The 25,332-nt window shown below is 37.7% G+C and overlaps 1 protein-coding gene across 2 annotated transcripts in view; it reads left to right on the top strand.

Moving 5' to 3' along the window:
* kiaa0825 (KIAA0825 ortholog) overlaps positions 1-25,332 on the top strand; it is a 409,330-nt gene that overhangs the window by 21,401 nt on the left and 362,597 nt on the right. Inside the window, exons 1-2 of one of the 2 annotated variants that reach the window (XM_039759352.1) lie at positions 21,927-21,994; positions 23,712-23,851. In XM_039759352.1, the coding sequence (XP_039615286.1) occupies positions 23,721-23,851 (131 nt within the window). In that variant the 5' untranslated portion in view covers positions 21,927-21,994; positions 23,712-23,720. Of the gene's footprint in view, positions 1-21,926; positions 21,995-23,711; positions 23,852-25,332 lie in introns of those variants that run through there. The other variant, XM_039759351.1, reaches the window with a different exon arrangement.

Raw genomic sequence — 25,332 nt, 5'->3', positions numbered from 1 at the left:
ATTTTTGCCCATTCCTACTTGCAAAAAATTTCAATTGGATTACAGTCTGGGCTCTGGCTGGGCCATTACAGAACTTTGATCCGCCATCGCTGAAGCCTTTGCTCTGATGATTTTGTTATTTGCTTTGGGTCGTTGTCATGCTGAAAGGATAAGTTCCTCTTTATTTTTATTTTCCTAGCAGATGCTTGAAGGTTTTGTGCCAGAATAGACTGATACTTGGAGGTATTCATGATTTCATGCACCTGGACTAAAGCCCTAGTTGCAGCTGAAGAAATTGTTATTGACAGCATAAGAGTTTACATTAAAAATACTGAATGGATAAATATGTGTGCATGTATGTGCTTTGGGAGTCCTAGTCCATGACGACTAACATTTTCGACAATGATGGATCAAATTTTAAGGTGGAATATTTGGTTGGAATCAGGTGGAATGTTTGGGTTCTTACCTAGATAATACTGTAACATTGGTTAAAGAGCGGAAAACCAATAGATCCTGGACAGTCTGTTAGAAGTTATTATAACCATGAACCCCAAAAAATGCTAAATTAGCATGCCGGAAACTTACTATCTGGAAAAAGAATTGAGTAAAGGATGTGTTGTAAATGGAGAAAAAGTTGGAAGTACAGGTTTATTCCTGTTTAAAAACTTAATGGAGGTACATGCTTGTTCATTTTTAGATGAATATTACAGAAGACTCTTTTCAGCACCTTTAACTTAACTTGATTTAGTAAAAGTTTGGAAAACTGATGCAGTTGTCAGAATCAAGTGCTGCAGGAAAGTAGTCATTGATATAAAAAGCACTCTCCCCACATCCTATCCTGAGATATTTAAATTTTACAAAGGAACTTGTTGTGCAAAATCCTGTGTCTCCTTTGTGCATCGCAATCTGTACATTGATAAGATGAGCTTCCTCTCTGCACTATCAACCAAGATTACATTAATATATGTTTGAGGAGAGGAGGTGTGAGGGAGTCTGAATTGGGTCCCACTTTGAATTCTGATTGCGCTTATAAAGACTTATATGAAAACTACCATTCTCCTGTGAACATCCTTTGTGCGCCACACTAAAGCTACCATTTACTTCAGGTACCAAAATTAATGTAATACTGGTACTGCACTGTTTTAAAAATTGGGGTTTTCAGTACTTTTTTAGTACCAGTATATCTCATAGTTCTGTACCTGACCTTTGTAATGCAGAACAGAGTGATGATGACTTAACTGATGCTTTTCATATACTTTAATCATGTAAATTTACAATGCAACCTGTCTATTAGTGTTATTGAAAGCACTTTACAATTCTGAAGCTCTTGGTCAAGAAAGCAAAATGTTATCCTGATATATGAATGTTTAAGGTGATTTACATATATGTAGTCTAAAGGGACAAGGTCTTAGGTGCAGGTGGCTTTCTGAATTTGCTACCTTTTCTTTGATCTATATTTTATGTGATTTAAACTAAACCAAACTGTATATACTTGTAATTCTTTTTGTCATATTAGTGACAGTTAAGAAATAGCTGATTCTCTTTAGTTTCTCAGAGTGTATACTTTACCAGGTCTTAAACCTAGCAAATAATGACCTTTGATTTATCTAAATGTTGTAAGATGAGCACAGTTGGTTGACTATACTTCTAGCTGCAACATACAGAACACATTATAGACAGAGCTAGGCAGAAACCTGTACATTTGAGAGCTAGCCTTAATGACACAAATGAACTACATTATGCCAGCATAGAAAGGAGTACACTAGTAGGGGATTTAAGGTTCTGTAAAAGGGTTGAGTGCCTTGGAAGTAATTACTCTGTATACAAGAAAGAAATTTACTGGTAAACAGAAGCAGAAAATTTAAACTCTGGTGTATATTATGGAGGGCACAACACCTGTGTAGCTGCCAGGATATCAGATCTTTTCCATAAGAATTGGAGTTAATGGAGGGAAGAGTTCTGAGCTGCCAGAAAGTGTTCTATAGAGAAGATATCAAGGCTTTTACAGTCCTTGATGAAGTAAAGACAAACTGGTTTTAAAAGGTTTTTCACTGCCTGGGACGAATTAAATGTAAAGTTGTGAAGAATTACAGCAAACTCAACTAGTGCAATGAAGAGAAGCTAGGGTTTATAGCGAGAGAGAAATTAGATCATATTGTCAAGGTTTGTTTTGATAATGGGCAAACAGACAAGTTAATTAATGTTTCCAAATGAAAGATACCTTTTGTATATACTGTACATTTTGCCCTTGCTAGCATAATTCTGGTTTAAAAGCCACACCACCAGAAACCCACCCATTTATTGACAATGTTTATTAATTAAGTTCTGGATCAGTAGCTACAGGTAATTGCAATTTTAAACATTTGTACTCAATATTGAAATAAAGACAAAATTGGTATGCTCACTTTCCAATTCCTGCAGCATCTTCCATTTATACACAAAATATGAAGGCCATGACTAATAATTACAATGAAAACTGACATGATGATACCTTATTATATTAACTACATTTTTTCAAGAAAAAAATTACACTAGTATTGTTATTGTATACATTAGGCTTTTGCATCTAAAACAGAGCTTTGCTTATCTGTGCCACTTATTCGCTCCAAAGTCACATTAAATATAGAACTCAATTGTTGCCTGTGACCTAAAATCTCATATTAACACTGCTTCTTTGTATAAGTCTTTAAAACAATGATGAATGTAATGAAGTTCTGTCAGTTAGCTGAAATAAATGTACACTTTGTAATCCTTTTTATTTTTAAAATAAGCTGTTACTTCCATTTTTTTCCCACTTTTAATACTTTATGCAATAGGCTTCTCAGCTAGAAGGTTATTAGGCATATTTATGATTATATATATTTGCCCACCCCCGCTATATTACAGTCTTTATCTACAGGTTTGTGAAAAATTAAGTACACCCCAATAATAATGTTTTTTTTTTTCTTTTTTTTAACATTTTAGCATTCTGTCAAAAACAGGGCCTGTTAATGCCCATTGAGGCAATTCTCGTGTGATTTTGGGCTTTACAAGAAATAAATTGTTGTTGGTGTTGTAACATATGTAGACATATAAAGATTTAATATTTGTTTAAACAGCATCAATAGTAAAGATGATATATAATACATTTGCATTTTTTAGTCCATTGTTTAATTTAAATTAATACAAATACAAATTTCACATGTGGAAAAAGTAAGTACATCCTTACAATTATCTCAAATACCTAAAATTAGGCTTATGTGCAAATGTTTTGAATATCATTAGAGGTAATCTTCGGGGAACCTGTCTAATTTAAAGCTCAGACATTTAGCTTTATTTGTTGTTTGTCCTTGAAGTGAGTGTAATCACCATGCCCTTATCAAAATAACACTCTTTGAGATTTTCAGAAACAAGGTTTTAGATGCATATGAGTTTGACAACGGATTTTAAAAAATCTCCAAACAATTGAAAATTAGCCATTCCGTTGTCCAGAAGATTATCTACAAGTGGATAAAATTTCAAACAACTGCCAACTTGCCCAGGCCAGAGCACTCCAGCAAGTTCAGCCTGAGAGAAGAATTCAAGAAGGTGAAACAAGTCTCTAGGTCATTTCAGGATCTACAGGTGGCTCTTGCTACTGTTGATGTATAAGTGCAGGAGTATACCATTAGAATGAGGCTGCTCAAATCTACATGGTACAAATTTTATCTACATAGCAGTCATGCAAGGAAGAAAATTTTGCTGTACAGAAAGAACATCAGTGTAAGGCTAAAGTTTGTCCATGAACATCTAGGCTAAGACCAAGGGTCAGATTTATAAAACTTGTGTAGGCTTGAGATTTACATACATAGTTTTCCACACAAACATCAGGGTTTACTGATGGGAGAACTTACATCTGTTTGCGGCAACTCTGATCCAACCATATGGATCATTTCAGACATGCAGTGGAACCTCGGTTCACGAACGTCTCAGTACACATACAAATCGGTTTACGACCAAAAAGTTCGCCAAACTTTTGCCTTGGTTCACGACCACATACTCAGTATACGAACAAGCCAGTTTCCCTTTCGGTTTGTACATGTTCAGTCTCTCCCTATGCATTTCCTGTGCAGCGAGCGAGCAAGAGAGAGAGAGCGCGACACACACACACAGAGTGCACGACACACAAACACAGGCGAACGAGAGAGAGGCACACACACACACACCCAGAGGCGCATGCGAGAGAGAGGCACACACACACACAGGCACGCGAGAAAGAGGCACACACACACACACAGGCATTAAAAAAAAGTGTTTTTAGCGAGCGGTTCCTAGCACTATAGCGCGAACTATTGCAGTGTTAGTTTTCTCTGTTGTTCAAGGTTTTCTCAGTGTTATTCAATGTTTTTACATTTAGTTTACTATTACGCTGTGCATTCTATGATATAATTAACTATATTTGTGAATAAAAACTACAAAATATATATATTTACATACAGTTCATACGGTCTGGAACAGATTAATTGTGTTTGCATACAATCCTATGGTGGAAATTGCTTTGGTTCACTATGGTTATAATAAATCGGTTTACTGTGGGAATTGCAGAGTTTTGCCCGTCTATGTTATTTTCATCCGTTCTCTTGGATTTTGCCCGTCTATGCGTTCTCTTGGATTAAGCGAAGTTCATGTTGTTGTTTTAATACCATGATTGTGTTCAACTATGCAATCCAGCTCATTTGTTTTATTCTTGATACTTCTGTCATTAAGGCAAGTAATTTTTGAAATATTACTTGTTGTATTTAGTCTTTGTGACTGGATCAGTAATTTATTAGTTACTTTATATAGTAAATTTGGCATAATGTACAGATAAACCAGCATGATCTAAATTCCCTGACTCCCCCTTCCCTATTTTAAACAATCTGCATTTAAATCAGTAATGTTCTATACCATACATTGTCCTTCTGGTTCAGCTGTAACCCAACACAGCGTAACAGATGCCATATGTTCTATGTTGATTCAGAGTTCCATAAACCTATGCCCCTATGTCATACAACCAAGATTTGAACAGTGTGCTTCATACATCTTGTAATCTCCTCAGTCTTACCTAGAATGATTCATGGCTTATTCAGGTCTTCAGAGAAGATCACCTTGTCAGCTGCGATTCACAGCTAGGCAACTCTTTACATTTCAGTTGTAGAAATTGCAGTCTGACTTAACCATATTTAATATTTTTCCAACATGGACAGTGACAACTCGATCCACCATTGCTGTGAACAGGAGGTTAATCACCAAACTGGCAGAGGTCTCCCACTTCTGCACTAGGAAGCTAATACACTATATGGATCTCTCTGTCCCTGAAGTAAACCTGTGCCTTAATATCCTTAATCTGATGGGCATTAACGTTGATTGTGACTCAGGCTCTCAATTCAAAGCAATTATGGTTAAACCAGAGCCAGGCTTGGTGTGACATGTGCTGTTACACTTTATAGTGTTAAGCTCTAATAACTCTCATGACAGCATTCTGCTGCTATCTAGTGGATGAAATAACATCAGGGATCAGGCTTAATGGTATCTCTAAGGTAACTCATCAGCATTAATGAGTGAGATGGAGTCTCCAACAAAAAACACAATGACAGACACAAAGCCATAAAGGTGGTTATAAAACTGAAACTAAACTATTGAGAGTGACACAAAAAGTGAAACTGATGCATGATACAGCACCATATGACTGAACCACTATAATATGCCTGGCAATTCAGTCGCTTTAAGCTTCAAAGTGGTGTGACAGTAGCTCTGTGACAATAAGGCAAAATAAATTGTGATCAAGGACAGCAAGACATTAACTCCTTAAGCACTGTTCACAATGTGGCAACTGTCAATGTTTTTGTCAGGGGAAATGTGGAAGTCAGCATGCCTTGTGCTATGGTAGTGCACAATAACATAAGGGGCACATCAATCCTTCAGGTCGGGCACTGACATTTTACCCTATCGCGTACAAGTAACTGAAAATATATTTAAGGAAAGTGTACAAAGAAACACATTTTTACTGTCTTGATTCAAACATTGGATTGTGTGTAGATAACTGTCTCAAAACATATCACACCAAGGATGTGCACTAAATTTGCATAAATACAGCAGTGGACACTAGGCATGTTTTTTCTACTGTATTTATGTTGATGTTTTGGTATTTACAGGTTTCTGTGACCCCTAATAAATAAGTTTTTGTCCGCTTTATTCCTGGGGTAAATGTAATGCTAAGGAAGCCACTACCTGCCTCACTATCACTACTTCTTTCTTACTGGCAACTGATTTTGAAGTGAACCACTAGGATCCTGTCCCTTATCTCAGTCATTGCCAGTCCATGTTATCCTAAAAAAAATTTGATACTGTTATGTATGTATGTATATTTTTGTGTTTTTTGTTCATTTAAAGTATTTTTATTCTTATTTGTATGTTATTTCTTTTGATTTTGCTTACTATTGGTTAATAATATACTGTCTCTTTAAGTTTGTATGTGTTCCTTGTGCTTTGTGGGTGGTTCCCAAAAAGGCAGAACCACCCTGATGTTATAGCTGCTGGGTAACGGGAGCAGCCAAAAGTCAAAAAAGAAGGGGTCAGGCCATTCCAGGCAGGCAAAAGAGGTAAAACTTTTTAGCAAAGTCCTTTGGAGGCCTGATCCGCCATGTTTTTGTCTCCAGTTCCCAACAGCTTTCTCCAGCTTTGGCCAGTGTGTACCTCTTACCTTGTGCTTACATTCAACTGTGACCCACCTGTCTCTAATTCAATTTGATATGATCTGATTAGAAATGCTAAAAGCACTTTAAAATGTGGTGGGAGTGCCTTAGCTAATTATGCCGTCGACTGGAAGAGTGTGATGAGAACCTCAATTTTATACTGAATACTAGTATGTGTATTTCAGTATATTTCCATAATAATAGTAAAATATGTAATAGAATGGAAACTACATTGAACTGTTCAACCACAGATATAGAAAGTGGATCAACTCTTTGTCCTTTCACATATGATTTCAGAGGCCATATGGGGGTTTTCTGATTCTGTCTGCAAATTCTTTATGGACTTAGAAAAGGTTTATGATCTAATACAATGTAGTAAGTTGTGGAAGGTGCTACAAGACTATTGTGCTGTGAAGCCATTGCTACATGTAGTTTGGTGCCTGTTTTAATAAAGAAAGTGCTGCATGCATATACTTGATTCCCTTTAAAATTTATAAATGACTTCATCAGTGGTGTACCTTATCTCCTTTTTCTGTTTGTGTCTTTAAATCAATCTTTTGATTTTCCAGCCAATTTACATTTACATCCTCTCTTATGGACACAAGATCTGTGTAAGAACTGGTAGAGCTGAGGTTACTGTGCAATGTTGCTAAAGTCACTCACTCTCTGTGGTAGGCTGAGGTTCCTAGCAAAACGGGATTCAGATTAACAAGTCAAAGGAATTTGGCCTGTAACTGGGTGGTCATGGTCACTTGGGATAGAGTGGCTTTGTCCATCCTGATTGTTGTACAGCCACTGTGATTTTACATACTGTAGAACTATATTTGAAAATTGAGTGAGTGGGTGACATTTTTGTACTAAATGACAGATTTAACTGTAAACCTTAGTTTTAAACTTGTAAACATTTATATATCATGAAATACAATTATACTTTAAAATAAAATTTATCTTAGTACCAGAATATTCAAATTTTACAGCAGTATAACAGAATAATTTCCACTAGCTGTATCCAGATTTTTAGAATGTGGAAGCTATTTTCTATTCTATTATTAAAAAATGAAGATCCATTAATATTGTACATTTTCTTAATTCCCAATTTTGCATTTATAGTATTATAAAACTGCTACTTTATTATTAATTTTACATTTAAGTATGTTTTTAAAGATAATATGAGTTTTGGTATAATTATGTTTAATATTATAGTTCTGTAAATAATGTCCCTTCTTTTAAAACTCCTATTGACCTCAGCTTGAAAAGCAGAAAAAAAGAAACTTAATAGAAGCTTAACTTAACGTTTGTCGAGTGAGGAAACAATATTTGTTCAGCTGGACAGCTTTTTTTTGTCAATTCCAAATGAATGTTGAGATCTTGTCTCAGACTTGAAGGCTCCTGTGTCAGGAACTTAATGCTGACTGCTTGTGGTTTGACAGGGATTATTAAAATCAGTATGGATGAAGGGGATGGATTGTGAGAAAGAGAAATTGACACTGACATTCTCTATTATATTCCACTTGACTCATGATGACTATGTTTATATCATAGATTCTGAATGCTGCGTTTGTTGTACATGTAAGTTAAATATGTAGTAAGATACATAAGTTTAAGTTTTTACTAAAAAAAGCAGTGATGTGTGCATGCGATTATTTTTGCTTTTTATGATTGATGTATCTCAGTCATCTGTAAAGCATGCCTTTCTTTATATCATTTGAATAATATAGTGAATGGTATGTTCCAGAAATTTCAGAACTTATGATGGTATAATGTAGATTGGAACATAGTTGGTTTTCCATGAATTGAAGGCACTTTTTTACATTAAATGTAACATGGAAAACATAAACTTTGACAACAATGCCCCAATATAATGTCATAGAAATGTCTGGCAAAGTTATCTTAACTACTGAAACCTATCTTTCCTTAAACTCTTATTTTTTGCTATATTAGTTCAATAATACTTATATTCAAGTAACACACTGTTATTGCGATGACTGCTTTGTGCAATGGCTTATTATTTGTAAAGTTTTTAACACTTTGTTAACTGTCTTCCATCTTAAAGGTTGTTTGTTACTAGTAGTGAATGTTCATTTCTACCCAAGCTGTGAGGCATCTATGTGGCCCAGTGTTCAGATATCACAACCAAATTGCCATAGCTCTGCGTGCAAAACACCATTGATCTGCAATATACTAATTCAAAGTAAGACATGTAGGGTTATGCTAGGTAAACACATTCTTTGTTGCTTCTATTCCTGTTTCATTCATGTCCAACTGACACCATGTGGGTGTCACTTGGTTTGGTGCACAGATCCACAATGTGTGCCATGAGTGTCTCTGTTTAGTCTGTGAATGTGAGGACCTCCATCTTGCCTAAAACAGATGTCCTGCTCATTCTTGAATTCAAGTACTTATGTACCTTCTGAGAATGTATTTGATCCTATAAAAATACCATGCCTAGCCTTGACAGTGCTATTAATACTTTCTCTGCAATGCTTTATTGATTCATAACAATGCCAAAATATTACAGTCTTATTATTTAGTGTTCTTTTACACTTTCCTTTTAGTTTGAAAACAACCACCAGTTGGCTAATCATGTACCAAGGAAGCACAATATAACAGCTTATGTGGGCTTACTGTAAGTAATTTGCCCATTGTTCTTTTTAAGTAGCTAGATAGAGATTCAGCAAGGCATTTCTGGACAATACAGAAATAAAAAACTATGTATAAAGTATCTGTTTAGTTTTATAGTTAATATTTTAATATGTCAACAGATTTAACTTTTAAGCTTGTTATGGTGTTTGAGTTTATGTGGATTGATTACTATTAGTAAGCGTGCATGACTATGCCTAGTGATATACAGGTGCAACGTTTTAGTTTGATTCCAGCTCTGAGCCTCATGTACATTTTCTTCTGATTTATACATACATATCCAGAAAAACGTTACAGCAAATATTTAGCAGTAAACACACAACATCCAAAGGAAAACATTGCTAAATTAAATGCACACTTACTTTATGTAAATCTGGAAGATTCCACCAGGTGGCAGTGTGAGATATCATCACAGTGAGAAAAAATTGTTGTGAATTGCCTGAAACTTCCATTAAATCCCCAGGACACTGTTCTACAATATCTCTGAAAATGGTGGATGTTTAACAATTACATTCATCAATCCAGGGATGCTCCCATTCCAGCATGCATCTGGTGTGAGGCAGAAACAGTCCCTGGACAGGGCATTAGCTCATCACAAGGTGAATACAAGCACACACATACAGTAGCATCATTTTAACATCATCAGATCCGCAAACCTTCATGTCTTTGGAAGGAAACCAGAGCACACTATGAAACCCCACAAGGAAAACATGCAAACTCCAGGCAAGGAACACCAGGAATGTGATTCTCTGCAAGGCACCAGTGCTTCTGCTCCACCACTGTGCCGCCCCCACATGTGTAATTATTAGCAGTATTCATTATTTAAATGAATTCAACAATTTATCTGTAAAATGTAAACATACATACTTTAATGCATTTCATCAAGTATACATACAGTGGAACCTCGGTTCACGACCATAATTCGTTCCAAAACTCTGGTCGTAAACCAATTTGGTGGTGAACCGAAGCAATTTCCACCATAGAATTGTATGTAAATACAATTAATCCGTTCCAGACCGTACAAACTGTATGTAAATATATAATTTTTAGTTTTTATGCACAAATATAGTTAATTATACCATAGAATTCACAGAGTAATAGTAAACTAAATGTAAAAACATTGAATAACACTGAGAAAACCTTGAACAACAGAGAAAACTAACACTGCAAAAGTTTGCGCTATAGTGCTAGGAACCGTTCGCTAAAAACACGTTTTTGTTATGAGTTTTAAGCACAGGGAAAAAAATGAACATTTGAAAAATCTGTAATTTAATAAACCACCAAGAAAAGTAACATTACCACAATTCACGCTATGAACCGATCGCTGTAAACAAAACTGAAAGCAAAAACAAGCCTTTTCTACCTTATGTGTCCACCGTCTAGCCCTCCCTCTCTCGCTCGCTCACTCGTTCTCTCTCTCTCTCTCTCTCTTTCGTGTGTGCGTGTGTCTCTTTCGTGAGCCTGGAGCGCCTGTGTGTGTGCCTCTGCCTTGCACGCCTGTGTGGGTGTGTGTGCCTCTGTCTCGCTTGCCTGTGTGGGTGTGTGCCTCTATCTCGCGTGCCTGTGTGTGTGTGTGTGTGCCTCTGTCTCGGGTGCCTGTGTGTGTGTGTGCCTCTGTCTCGCACACCTGTGTGTGCGTGTGTCTCTCGCGTACCTCTGTGTGTGTCACGCTCTCTCTCTCTTGCTCGCTCGCTGCACAGGAAATGCACAGGGAGAGACTGAACATGTACAAACCGAAACGGAAACTGGCTTGTTCGTATACCGAGTGTGTGGTCGTGAACCGAGGCAAACGTTTGGTGAACTTTTTGGTCGTAAACCGATTTGTAGGTTTACTGAGATGTTCGTGAACCGAGGTTCCACTGTATAAGGATTCTAAATGTGCAGAGAGCTGGAATTTCATACATGAGTTCTATATGGCGATTGTTGCCTGCCATGGCTGTCAATGCAGGAGGAAGCCCCAGAAGTAGGTACTGATTGACAACTAGGTCGGTTTTAAGATGACTTTACGACAGTCTGCTTTAATGATAGAATATATTATGAGATTAAAGAGGACATTGTGAGATTAAATCCAAAATTTCTACTTTAGTCACAAAAAGACATTTTCACTGTGACCCTAATTTTTTTCTCAGTGGCTCAAATACACTGCCGTACATTTTGATGTTGTTGTGAAGGTGAAAAAAAGACTTTTAAAATGTATTGTGTCATTACGTTAAAGAATATGCGACGCTTGAAAATAAAAGCACTACAAATGCATTTGTATGTCGCCATTTTGCATCACCACATCAAACCACACATTCAGTTTCTTTTAGTTAAGCATGAATTTTCTGACTGCGGACCCAACACGTTTTCATATTTGTTTCTGTCCATCTCTTCAGTAAATATACCTCTTTGTCATCAGTTTTTCCCAATTTTGATAAGCAGTTCAAATTTCAGATTAATATACTTTACAAGAAACCCTAAGTGTTACCTGAAAAAATGCTCTTTTGTAATTGGGGTGATGGATAGATTAATGATTTGCAGTTTGCAGTTTTGATATTGTTCAATGCTAACTACCAGAGCTTTCCTTGGGTCCTCATAGAGTATTAGTCAGAATCCTGAGATAAATTGAGTCAAGGCAATTACAAAAAAAAGTCTTAAACCCAAGCTCTTTTCCTTATGAGAGACATTGCGACATTGCTTGGCTAATGTTGGTAGACAAATGAATTTGATAACCTTTAAAGTATATTTTGTGGACTTTCATAACTTCCTGGGAAACTTTATGATAGTCACCATAATTTAGAAACCTTTTAATAAAGGCCCTTGGGTATGATGAATTCACATTGGGAGAATACACCCTGTGACATCTTTTAGTTGGTGGAGAGAAATTATGCAGACCAGTATAGGACAGAATGGCGTTACCAATTTTCCTATGATTTGGCACATAATGCTTTGCTAAAAAGCAAACCATAGGTACTCTTAATGCCAGAAAGAGTACCAGTTTTCTGTCCAAAGTGCCGCTGCGCCTTATCTGATAAAATTATCATTCACAGCTAAAGTGACAGCTGCAGATGTCTTTCTGATGCACCATCTAAAACTTACTTAGCAAACAAAGGGCCATATTTGACAATGGACAATATTGATTGACAAAATATTGTGCTAATTATCAAGCAAAAAGGTGGGCTTATGTGATCCTAAGAGACCATTGGCAAAACATGTACTCCTTCCTTGACAACCATTGCCAGCACTGGATCTGTACTGTCTCCATACACACACTACTCTCAGCCTGGCTGTAATTTCTACCATCTATAGCAGGCATTCTGTTGGCTTAGGGTGTAGCTGTAACAAAGGCTACAGTAACCCCATTTACTTTGATGAGTAACCTGGTGCTGGACGGGAAGAGTGGAAGACTTGTCTCTGTTGGGATTAGACAAGGTGCTATGAGTCCAAACCTTCCTAAGGAATAGCAAGTGCACAAGTAAGAGCAAAGCCACACATAAAAGCGTTCGTCTTACTAAACATGAGGGTTGACTGATTACCAACTAGAAAGCAGATGTAAACTTTATGCTAGCCAAAAGAGTACTCTGTGTGTAAAACTCGAAGAGAAAACTGCAGTACCACCTGCAACCAAAAGGTGCATCCAAGGTGAAGAACTAGAAAAGGTGCTGAACAAAGAAAGAAAGGTATGCTCAAAGTATTTACTTGTATTTGGAGAAAGCCGACAAAGAAGGAGCAAGGTATACACCTATTCTGATTCCAAGAACTACTAATTATAACTTAGGATACCCCAGCTAATGTGGTTTGGGTTTGGTTTCACTATAACTGAAAACAAATACCATATGTGAAGGATAAGTTTTTAGTTGTTATGGGTTTCTCTGCCTAAATTCAGTAGGAAGTTCAGAGCATCATCTAACACACACAAACTGGGTGGGTAGTTTGATGTGGAGTAAATCAGTATGAACTAATTGTGAGCAAATCTATTCTTCCTTCATGGTGTAGGCACCAGAAACCTTTATAGGTAAAGAATGAATCCATTTTGATTACGTGAACTAAAACTTGAGAATTCATACAGTAGGTTATGTAACTTTTTCTATAGGAGAGCAAAAGGTTCAACTAAGCTTTAGTAATTGTATGTTTTGTGTTGTTTATTACTGTCCTTCGACCATACATCTTGTAGAAAGAGGACAAGGATTCAACAGAAAAAATTTCTGGATCAACCACTTTCATTAAAGCTGAAAGTTAAAGATAGCAAAATGAACAATGAAGGCTGAATTTAAGTAAGGGAAGAGAGTGCCTAGTGGTCAGGTATGTCTCCTGTTCTGGACTGAACAACTACTTCATGTAGTTGTGGTCCTTTTACATGATGGTTCTGGAAGGGGTTGGGCTGGATGTAGGATGCAAAAGTGACCTCAGTGCTCTTCTGGGGCCTCATGTATAATGGCGTGCGTAGAATTCACACTATAACATGGTGTAAGCACAAAAGCGGGAATGTGCGTACGAACAGAAAAATCCAGATGCAGGAATCTGTGCGTACGCAAACTTCCACGTTCTTCCGCTACATAAATCTCGATCAGGATGAAAAGTAACGCACGTGCACGTGCCTGCTGTCCCACCCCAACTCCTCCCAGAATTACGCCTCTTTGAATATGTAAATCAATATAAATAGCACTTAAGCTCAATGTTCTGTGAAAAGACAATGGCAAAACGAGGAAAAATAGAAAAATATCAGCGAATACGAAGTGGAGGCAAGGAAAAGCGTACTATTTGTTGGTTTAAACAGTGGTATAAAGAAGAAAAGGAAGCCGATCGCGTGACATAGCGTGTCGGAGAAACTCGAAAGCTCAAGTTCAAAAAGTCGCACAGTGCCCGATATAAAAAGAAGTCACATATCTAAGTCGCCGTTAAACGGCGAGTCGTAGCCCACCGTCTGAGTATCATATGAAAGCTTATTAGGGTACAGAGGAAAAAAAAATATGATGCCACTGTCGGCTGCCATATTGAACTTTCCAATGTCACTAATTCTCCAACTTCCCATGTAGGTAGAAGGCTGAAATTTGGCAGGCTCATTCCTTACAGCTTACTTACAAACGTTAAGCAGGTTTCATTCCGAAATTCTATGCGTAACGGTCATAACGGTCGACAACGTCCGCCATGTTGAACTTTGTTATTTATGGCCCCTTCTTCACGAAATTTGGTAGGCGGCTTCCCTGCGCTAACCGAAACCAATGTACATACTTATTTCGGTAGTATGATGCCACTGTTGGCCGCCATATTGAACTTTTGTTACTTATGGGCCCATCTTCAAGAAATTTGGTACACGGGTTCCCAACGCTAACTGAATCCTACTTACGTACATATATACGTCAATAGCCTGCAGCTCGGTCACTGTGGGAAGCGGCGTTGGGACCCCATCCCAACGCCTCCCACGTTGTTGGCTGCCTGCCTATATAAGGCTATCCGTTGCTCCGGTCTCTACATTCCCGTCCTTGCTTCGCCATGGGATTCACGTCTCCTTGCTGATAACTACAGCCTTTTTATTTAATCCACGGCTTCTCCACTGTTCTATTGTTCGTTTATTACGATTATAGTTATTGTTTAGGTATTTTAGACTTACTTTACATTGTTCAGGTACCCATTTCCTTTATCATTCCAACCGTACACACTTTATCATGTCTCTTGAGGTGATCACCATTGATCAAAGAACTGTCACTTACCGAGTGGTTTCCATGCCCGGAGATGGCACCTACCTTTTCCATTCTCTGTGTTACATATTGCACGGCCATATCAGGCTCACTCTTGATATCTGGAGGAACATTGTGTCTTATGTATTGAATGACTGGGACAGGTTCAAGGTGTGGACTGAAGATGGTACAGGAGATAATTATACTACACAGGATCACTATAAGAGTGAAATGCTTAAGCCCTTCACCTATGGTTTTGCATGTGAGTTGATGGCTGCCGCTGAATTGTTCGGTTGTCGCTTTCAAGTGTACCGAAATGGCCAAATATTTTACACCTTTTGACAACTGCCAGTGCCTCTTAAACATCTTAGACTCACAGGTGACGATTTCAGTAGTGAGCACTTTGATGTTTATGAATGTTTAAACTCTCAAAAGCTGGATGTGAAGTTATCGATGAAACCGGTTGTATGCGCACAACGCTTGACAGATGCCGAATGTCACTTCAACACAAGTCCTGCAAATACTGTCGTCATTGAAACAAACCATGAAACTCAAACCGATTATGACAGCAGCAATCCAAGCTGTGAGATCTGAAACAAGATTACTGTTCATATGGCCAACTGTACGTTGAATTCTCAAGAGCAAGCTCAGTGCACAGCTTGGTCATATTACAACCGGAGGGCCAAACTCAAAATGTGGTATACAAAGAGATCCTTAACAAATAATTATTGGTATATTTTCCCTCAGTTTAAAAAGGTTTAATTTTCTTCTTAATAAAAATTTTAAGTCAGTACTTCACCATGGCAATGGATATTTTGCTAGTTTTTATAATATAATCAACATATTTTGCTGCATTTCATCTTAAAAATGATATCGTCATCATATGTTAATATGCGCTTTATAATGTGGCTCAGGTTGTGCAATGTTATAACTGTATCGCAAGTTTACAGTGAGGTAATTGTACTTATAAGAACAAACAGTTCTACAATGAGCAGTTGATGGACTGATAGAGTGCATTTAGAGCTCTTGGGATGAAACTGTTTCTGAACCGCGAGGTATGTACAGGAAAGGTTTGAAGCGTTTGCCTTGTGAGAGCAGTTCAAATCGGAAGCATGGCTGAGGCAGCGTGTGCTTGATGCTGTATACCGATAATTCTCTTTCGGACCAGCTGCTCCAAGTGTTGCAGTGAGAGTAATATGGAAAAAGATGATCCGCTGTGGCAACCCGTAACGGGAGCAGCTAAAAGAAGAAGAAGAAGGTGCAGTGAGAGTAACAACGCTAAAGCGGTTATTATATTTAGAATAGTTTGACCATTCTGTGGACCATTATATTGTTACAGGTTAATTACAATCAGATGCATTAAACTAATAAACAATATGCGGTTAATTTCAGTATATTTATAAAGCTGCGTCAGGGTTGTGGATCTGAAAAAGAAAGATAAACCACACAGGAACAGTAGCATTGCTTTGACGTTGGGTGACGGCAATCTGTAAAACCGAGAGGAGAACTTGCGTATGACAGGATATGAGCTACTGTGGAAATGTGCGTGGCTTTACGCCAAGTTTAGATTTTATACACCACGATTTGAACATGGAAACGTTCGTACGCAACATTTCTGTGTGTACGCACCATTTATACATGAGGCCCCTGGTCTTGAAGCTTTAGGACTGTTAATAGAGAGGAAGAATGCATTAATGTTGGCGCCCCTTCTTAGCTCTGGGTGGAACTGTTTGGCCATCCAGAGTCCTGAAGATGACTCAGACATGCTCATGCATGACAATGTATATACAGTACATTTTGTACAGAGGAAACAAAACAAAGTTAAAGAGTTGGGGAGCACCACCCTGGGTGAACTTTGTATATTATTTGACAGCACTCAATCAATATGTGGAGACATCTGGACTCAGAGTTAAAGACAGAACTGAAGTAGGATGGTAGCCATCTTGATTATGTAGTTCTTGGACATGAATAGTAGGGTCCAGGAGGGCAGACACTGGAAGTGATGTCAGCATTGAACTGGCAGTTAGGCTTTCATTCTGCAGAGGGAGGAAGAGAGAAGGCTTTAGACCACAGCACCAGTCCCTGGTTTGGCAGGTTATTACCATCACCTGAGCCCCTAAACTACTCCCCACTTGTGCTCAAATGACTATATATATATTGTGGATGCTGGCCCGGACACAGACAGGCAGACATGTTGTTCATCACCACACACTCTTTATTTACACTAATATTTACAGTTTTTTCGTGTACTCACAACCCCAGTGCCTCCAGCACCAATTCCCCCAAGTCCAGGCCTCACAGTCAATGTGCCTTTCTCTCCTGGCCGCCTCCAGTCCCCACTCCAGCTCCGTCCTCTTCCACCCGACTTCTGCCAATGACTGGAGGGAGGCGGCCCCTTTTATAGGAACCCGGATGGGCTCCAGCTGCTTCCCGGCAATCAGTCCTAGCCACACCCCAGTGTGGCGGAAGTGCCGGCTGCGCACCCAGAAGCCGTCCGGGTGTCCCCTGTCGTCTTCCCCCCAGCACTTCCTGGTGTGGCGGAAGTGCTGGGCTCCAGGGTTCCTCAGGCACCTGGGCGCCTGGCGGTGGCCACGGGCCCCTACAGGGTTGGGCTTCCAAGCCCTCTACCCGTGGCCCCCAACATAACCAGGACGGACGCCGCGGTCTGGAGGAGGCACAATCTCTCCTCTGGTCCTCCTGGGCGTCCCGGCCGGAGACCACAATATATATATATATATATATATATATATATATATATATATATATATATATATATATTATACTGTAAACAATTGCATATATCTATCTTCTGTCATCCTTAAGTTATAAATTTTTTGGTTTTATTTATTGCAGCAGGCATGTTTCGGTTATTTATTGAAAAATAGTCTACCACATTTAGACCACAACAGTGAAAGCAAAATTTATTTAATGTAGACTTTAAACGATTTATGATCGTCATTCATAAATTGTGTAGATCTCTTCATATTTCTGACATCCCAGCTGGAAGGTGAAACAGAGATCCTTGAGTTGGCAGAAGTTAAAACTCTCATGCACGCTACATTAATTTGACGTCCTCAGGAGGGAGTGTTACTATTTATTAATGAATTACTGCCATTGCTAAAAGCAACACTGATAATTAATTAACTGATTTATAATGTCTATCAATCAATTCTTCTTCACATCGTACACATTTCCTATACCAGGAAATACAGCTGGCCACAGCTTCTTAATAAAGTCTATGGAATTGCCGTACTTTGTGTTTTCCTTAATCCCAATTTTACAAAGATCATTTCTTGGCATTCCATTGCCAAAACCTGATTATCATGGTGGCTCACCTCCCAGACACCTTCATAATATTTTTTGTTTGTCTTTGGCTTCATAAATGTTGTGATGAATATTCCTGGAAACTAAGTTGTATGGAGTTTCACAAGGTAACAAACTTCTGACGTTCAAGTCTGTCTATATCTTCAGAGAAGATAGCCATGTTAAACATATTAGCATCTTAATCCAAAAAGCACATCAGTGTGATAGGCTTTGTTCACCTCAGCATGAAATCTTTTAACGATGCTTTGCTTACAAAGCAAAGAGATCCGCGGAGGAGGCTGTGGCCATAGCCCTTCATGCTGCCCTGATCCACCTGGAGCAGCAGGGGAGTTATGCCAGACTGCTCTTTGTGGACTTCAGCTCGGCATTTAACACTGTCCTCCTACAACGACTGGTGTCCAAACTGGTAGATCTGGGACTTCTGTCACTCACGTGCAGTTGGATATTGGACTTCCTGTCTGGTCGCTCCCAGAGGGTCAGGCTTGGTCCCCACACCTCCACTGTTCTCAGCCTCACTAGGTGCAGTGTTGTGTGCTCAGCCCGTTCCTCTACACCTTCTACATATATGACTGTGTCCCCACTCACCATAGCAACAAGATCATAAAGTTCACGGATGACACGACAGTGGTCGGACTCATCTCGGGCAAGGAGGGTGAGCTGGCATACAGGGATGAGGTGGAGCGGCTGTCAGAGTGGTGCAGAGTCAATAACCTGCTCCTGAACACCACAAAAATGAAGAAGCTTGTTATTGACTTTCTCCTGTGTGGAGAGGGTCCCGGTGTTCATGTTTCTGGGCATTGAGCTGGAGGATGACCTGACCTGGAGCACCAACACCAAGGACCTGCTGAAGAAGGCTCAGCAGAGACTGTATTTCCTGAGAATCCTCAGAAAGAACCATCTCCCCAAATATTTGCTCCTTGCCTTTTATCACTGTTCATCAAGAGTGTGGTCATGTACGGACTGTGTGTGTGGTACGGCAGGTGCACTTCCTCAGAAAGGAAAGTGCTCCACAGGGTCATCAGGACAGCAGACAGAACAATTGGTTGTACCCTCCCCACTTAGGAACAAATCTACACCTCCTGATGCTGCAAAAAAGCAATAGACATTTCATAGGATTCATCACATCCCGGTTACTTCCTCTTCCAGCTTTTGCCATCAGGCAAGAGATATAGAGCAATGAAAACCAGGACAAACCGCCTTAAAAACAGCTTTTATCCAAAAGCGATCATGGCCCTGAACTCAGAATAAAACTGCTCCATATCATTCTCCCAATGTGCAATATAGACCTTAAGTCAACCATTGCAATTTGTATATATAACAAGTGCAGTTTGTATATTTCGTAAAGTACTTTTATTGCTATTCAGTTTGTTATTATTTTCTCTCTTATCTTTTTAACTCTTATGCCTCACACTGAGTCGACTGCACCTTCAATTTCGTTGTTCCTTTGTAAAAGTGACAATGACAATATCTATCTATCTATCTATCTATCTATCTATCTATCTATCTATCTATCTATCTATCTATCTATCTATCTATCTATCTATCTTAAATATACCTATCCACCCCACTGCAGTGGGTACTTGTTCACACTATCGTTTGTGGTTTTTTTTTAATATAAGAAGCATTCTACAATTCCTTATAATGCATTTTACAATTATACTGCTTGTTATTACAGACCACTGTACTTTTATATCCTTTAGAAGTAAGTGACATTTTTTGTTACACTGTTGGTGCTTGTTTACTTTATAAAATGTTATACTTTTTTTGTTTATATAAAGGAAAACTGCCAGCACTTTATCTACTAGTTTTAGTGGTACATAAGCTGTACCCCAGTTTCTGAATTTAATCATCCAGCTTCATAATGTTGGACAACTTTATAATACCTCTCATTTAATTTACTGCAATTTTGTTTTTTGCCATTTATCTTTCAACTTACTTTGCAGTTCGGCACAATATAATTAAAAAAGAACACCAGGAAGCATGTGAAACATGAATTTTGATAATCTGTAAACACCAATTGCCTTTTTAGCCTTACCGTTATCACAAAAAAATTCTTGCTTTCAGAGGCCAAACAACATACATTTCTAATAGATCTAAAATTGTATTCATTAAATAGATGGGAGGACAAATGTTTTTTGAAAAATAACCAATTGGTGGAGGTGAAAAAGTGCTGAATAAAATAATAATTCATTCCTGTGATGCTGTACTCTTGTACATGTTTGGTATAATTCCTGTTATGGTTCCTGTTATGGTAATATGGTTCCTGTACGTGCTAAGCAAAATTTCAGTTATTTCAATCAGTAAGCCATTTTCAGATCCACTTTATCCAATTCAGGGTCATATTAAAGTTTATCCAGGCAGCTCTGTGTAATGTAGCAGTCTTTTGCTTGGCCTTTTCATAAACAAACATGGGAATTAACCAAATCTGCAGGACTTTGGAGATGTGAAAGGAAAACAAATGTAGACATGGACTTGTATACACAACACGGACAACAGTCATGCATGGGAATTGAACATAGAACACTGCGTTCTTGAAACAACAGCACTGACCAATGTGGTAATGTGCCACTCCTGACTGATATTTTAACATTATTTTAAATTTACACCTGTGTATTATACCAGGACAAGTTCAGTCTCACTTTTCATGCTTTTCATATAGTTTGCTTCAAAGGCAGGGATATTTTTTCCATTGTATATTGATAAATTATAGCTATTGAATTGTAATGAATGTGCACATTTTGTTGTTTACATCATAACAGACTATGATACTGACTTTTTAATGTACAGTAGGTCTGGGTGCACAGTTTTGAATTAATTTAATGCTTTCCGTATATATTATTAAATGAGTAATTTTCATAATTTCCAGTTATGGTAAGAAGGTTAGCTTTTTATAAGATCTTTCAGACAGGTTTAGTAGATTTTATTTAGCAAGAATGTATCATATACATTAGATGAAATAGAATGCATAGAGCTCTGGGTTGATTACAATAGCTACATTTGCCTTAACTCCCTGTCCTTCCTAATAATCAACAATGGTACAGTATATGCAGACAATGCTGTGTTCTGGGGTTTTTGTACACAATTCAGTGCACATATAATTTTAGTATTTTTGAATGTGACTTCATAGTGTGTACCAGATGATCTGGCATGGGTTATTCAGAATAGAAACCTTATACTGTGGGAGAGTTCCATGAATATAGCAAAAATGGACCTTTTTTATAAAAGCATCTAGCTAATGGTGGTCTGAAGTCTAGGAAACAGACCTTTAACAAATAGGGCATACATCTACTGACACAACATGTGCTGCAATGCAGGCAGAATGCGGTCAGTCAACCAATAAGTACAACAATGAGGTCCATTCATAGAGCTATTGCTCCTGGCTCTTCACACCTTGTCTTTGATCGATTATGTTAACTGAAAAACATGACGGTCCATTTGCAGTTGTATTTAAGGAGTGAAAATCCATTATCAGGTTTGATGAGTCCTGGTTGCTTACATCATCAGTGGAAGATTAAATTAGCAAACTGCTACCAATGAGTGTCATAACTGGAGATTATTTTATATCAGGTGTATCGAGTATCACAGCAAGCTTTACAGAATAGGCTTCTTCTCCTTGTCCCCTTTGTCCACCTCTTCCCACTGTAGATGACCATGAGCCTATTAATAAAGATGTGAAGAGCAACCTGACAGCCCCAGTACCAGGTAAAGTTAATAAGTATTTGAATAGAAATAAGTAAATAATAGTATTGGGTTCTTAAAATGTCTCATACATTAACTCTATAGCAATTTTTCCCTGAATTGAAACACACTAGCCAGGCACAGCACAGGTTTAATTTTATTTAATTTCCAAGAAAACCTTTGAATAACTGCTGACTTCAGTGGAGAGGCAGGTAAGTATGAAATACGGAAAAGTAGCTATGTAGCATTTCCTAGGGAGTGGTTACAAAAAAAGAGTTAAATATAGAAAATTGTAAATGATTTCTCACAATCCCATTAGTACAGGTCAGGGTTTGATATTAAGGAAGGAAGGGCATAATTCTCCATCCTAGCCAAGACTGCTGTCATTCCTTTATGGCACTTACAACCGCAAACCCAGACCTGTACAACACCCTTGATAAAGTTGATGCAGTTAACTGGTGCACCTTAACCTTAATTTCAGCTGCTAAATTCTGTATTTTCTTCAGAGTGTTTCTCTGTGGCTTCTAACATAAGTTTCCTACACTAGTTATATAGTTATTCAGATACCACACCAATATTTGTTGAACATTCTCAGCATTAACAGCTTTAAGTGTTTTGAGTAAGTTGTCTATACGTTGGTTAGGGGTGATGTTTGCAAATTTTCTGTTTAACATATTTTCTTGATATCATTCAGTGCTTATAAGAATCATTATTTCCAGAAGCACCCCAATGTTACAATGCTACTAACGCCATAATTAATTTCTTTGGTTAACTGAGCTAAGATCATGAGTAGTGTTAGGTATGCTACACACAAAACACATTAGGTTTTGGTAAAACTGCAAACTCTTGACCTTATTTTTTGATCACAAGACCGTTTCTCAGAACTTAGCTGGTTTGTTCTCCTGCATTCTGTGGGCAGCTTCTCATGTATTTTTACTTGATTCTTTTTAATTAAGGGCTTATTTTTTCAACTTACCGGTAATCATTTAGTCAAATGCAACAGAAGCACCTTTATTTTACTCAGGCAGTGAATTTGATGGGTCTTTCTAGTTGACTGTTGCCCACTCAATGGGTTTCTCCACAAGTTTCATTCTTACTTAAATACTACGTTCTTGTTCATATAAGTTCTTGTCAATAAAAGTGATACGTTTTGATGAACATACTCTTCTATGAACTTTCTGTGCAATACAGCATCCACTTCCTAAATATTAGCCAATTGTTCTCAGGGAATAGCCCAAACAGTTTAAAACCATTGTGTACCTCTTTCCTGAGATGTGCATCCCTTCATATCCGATTTCTTAGGTCTTAACTTTTATACATTTCTTTCTGATTGACAATGTTTTTCCCAAACATACTGGATTTCTTTATTATTTATAAAATTTGTCATTGATTTATATAGTGCATAGGCAGAAAGCCCAGAGGTTAGGGTATTGGGGATATGACTATTTATGCAAGCAGAACATTTCAGTTTTTGACTTCTTTGATATTTCCTGACAAGGCAATTTTTTGTCTTTAATTTTTATTGCTTGCACATGTAAGAATACCATACAAATAACACTGGAACATTGTTTGTACTCCAGGAAAATTTTGAAAACATCTAAAAGGCCTGAATGCATTTGCAAGACACTCTGTATTTACAGACTATAGAGATTACTTAATAGTTTACCTACATTAATATGTGATGTAATGTAAACAATATGTTTTCTTTCTTCTGTATCTGCCATATTGGGATATTCTCCAGACATCTAACATGGAGTGGCCAGGGGACAATTTGCAGGGTAATTGTCCTACAGACATCTCCCTCACTGGTGTATTTGGGGAAATGGACATTCAGCAGGTGCTCCATGACACAGAAGAAAAATTAAAGCTCAATGCATGGTGGTAAGTAATGTGATTATTTAAGACACTGAGCATACTTCATATTATTTTTTTTTTTGCACAACTGTCATATTGGCATTTTTTTAATCATGAATTATCAGTAATGTGTTATGATGGTTATTATAAAGAAGATCAAACGTTAAAGTCACTAAACTTGTATAATTATATCATTGCGTTATTTGAAGTTTATTTGAAGAAAATAACATTCCATATGATTAAGTCTAACTTATACAATGAAGAAGATAACACTACATACAATCAAGTCAAACTTAACCAATAAGAATTCAACCCCCCACCTAAGAGAGAGAGAGCCAACAGCTAGAGCATATCTTTAAAAACAACAAAGAAGGGAGAATGTCCTTTTCCCCGATAGAAATGCTTATTCTAAAATTTTATTAATTAGATTTTGCCATATTTTAAAAATGTTTGAAACAGATCCTCTAAATGATAAGTTGACTTTTCCCACCTTTGCTTTTTATCTTTGTTTAATATTCTTGCTTTAATAAAATATACCAAGGTAAATAAGGAAGTCTGCCAATTAAAACATTTCATTCCTGCGTATTTATGTCGCCCCTGTCATACAGTACTAAGGATATGTAGTCTTACTTGCAAACAGAGCTAGAATCTGTTTTTATATATTGGTTGTTTGTATGTATGTGTATATACAATATGTTATATCCAGGTACCATCTGGTAGAAAATTTCCAGGAGCAATCCAGTTTTGCACAGAAGCAACAGATAGTTCAGCAGTATACCTCAAAAAAAGCAAGAAAACCATAGTAGCAATGGGAGAATATTTCAGTGTGGGAACACATGAATCAATTAGTAGTGGCATGCTTTGTTGGTTAAGTATCTACAGCTTGTGAAGATTCACTGTTGGGAGCAGACAGCTCACAATGTAAATAGATGCCTCTGTTGTCTTATAGAGAAAGACTGTGGTGACCTAGTCAGTTAAGCAATGCTTATGTTTTAGGACATTTGAATTTGCACACAAGTCAAAGCTAATAGAATACTGAAGGTTCCTCAAGGAATATTTCTGGTATTGATCACTGAGAGCAAAACACAGTAGATTGTACCAGGCAGAGTTGTGTCTATTGAACAGTGGCCTGTACCAAGTGAGTCTTCCAGACTTTTCTGACAGAAAGACAAAACTATTTATGCATTTGTGTATTTCTTTTTTACGTTTGTTCACACATGGTAGTTAGTTCAACAATTTAGCAGTAAGTAGCCAAATCGAGGACATGTGTGGGAAAGGTTTAGAGCTAGAAAACTACAAGATTTTCTTGATGTGTGAATAAGCAAATCCATTCCCAAGGTGGTTAACCCATGAATTCTCTGTATTTAATAACTGAAACAGGCTTTTGTGCTCTGTGAGCAACATTCTGAAAATTGAATTATAGGATAGTAGTTTTTCAGTCTTTGTTACAGAAGTGTATTTTGATAGCCATAGTATAGAGAATATATATATTTTTTTAATTCAGGGTG

This window comes from Polypterus senegalus, chromosome 7 (assembly GCF_016835505.1).
Source record: "Polypterus senegalus isolate Bchr_013 chromosome 7, ASM1683550v1, whole genome shotgun sequence".
NCBI lineage: Eukaryota > Metazoa > Chordata > Cladistia > Polypteriformes > Polypteridae > Polypterus > Polypterus senegalus.
Note: the sequence above shows the minus strand (reverse complement) of the source record. Positions and strands in the feature narration are given on the sequence as shown.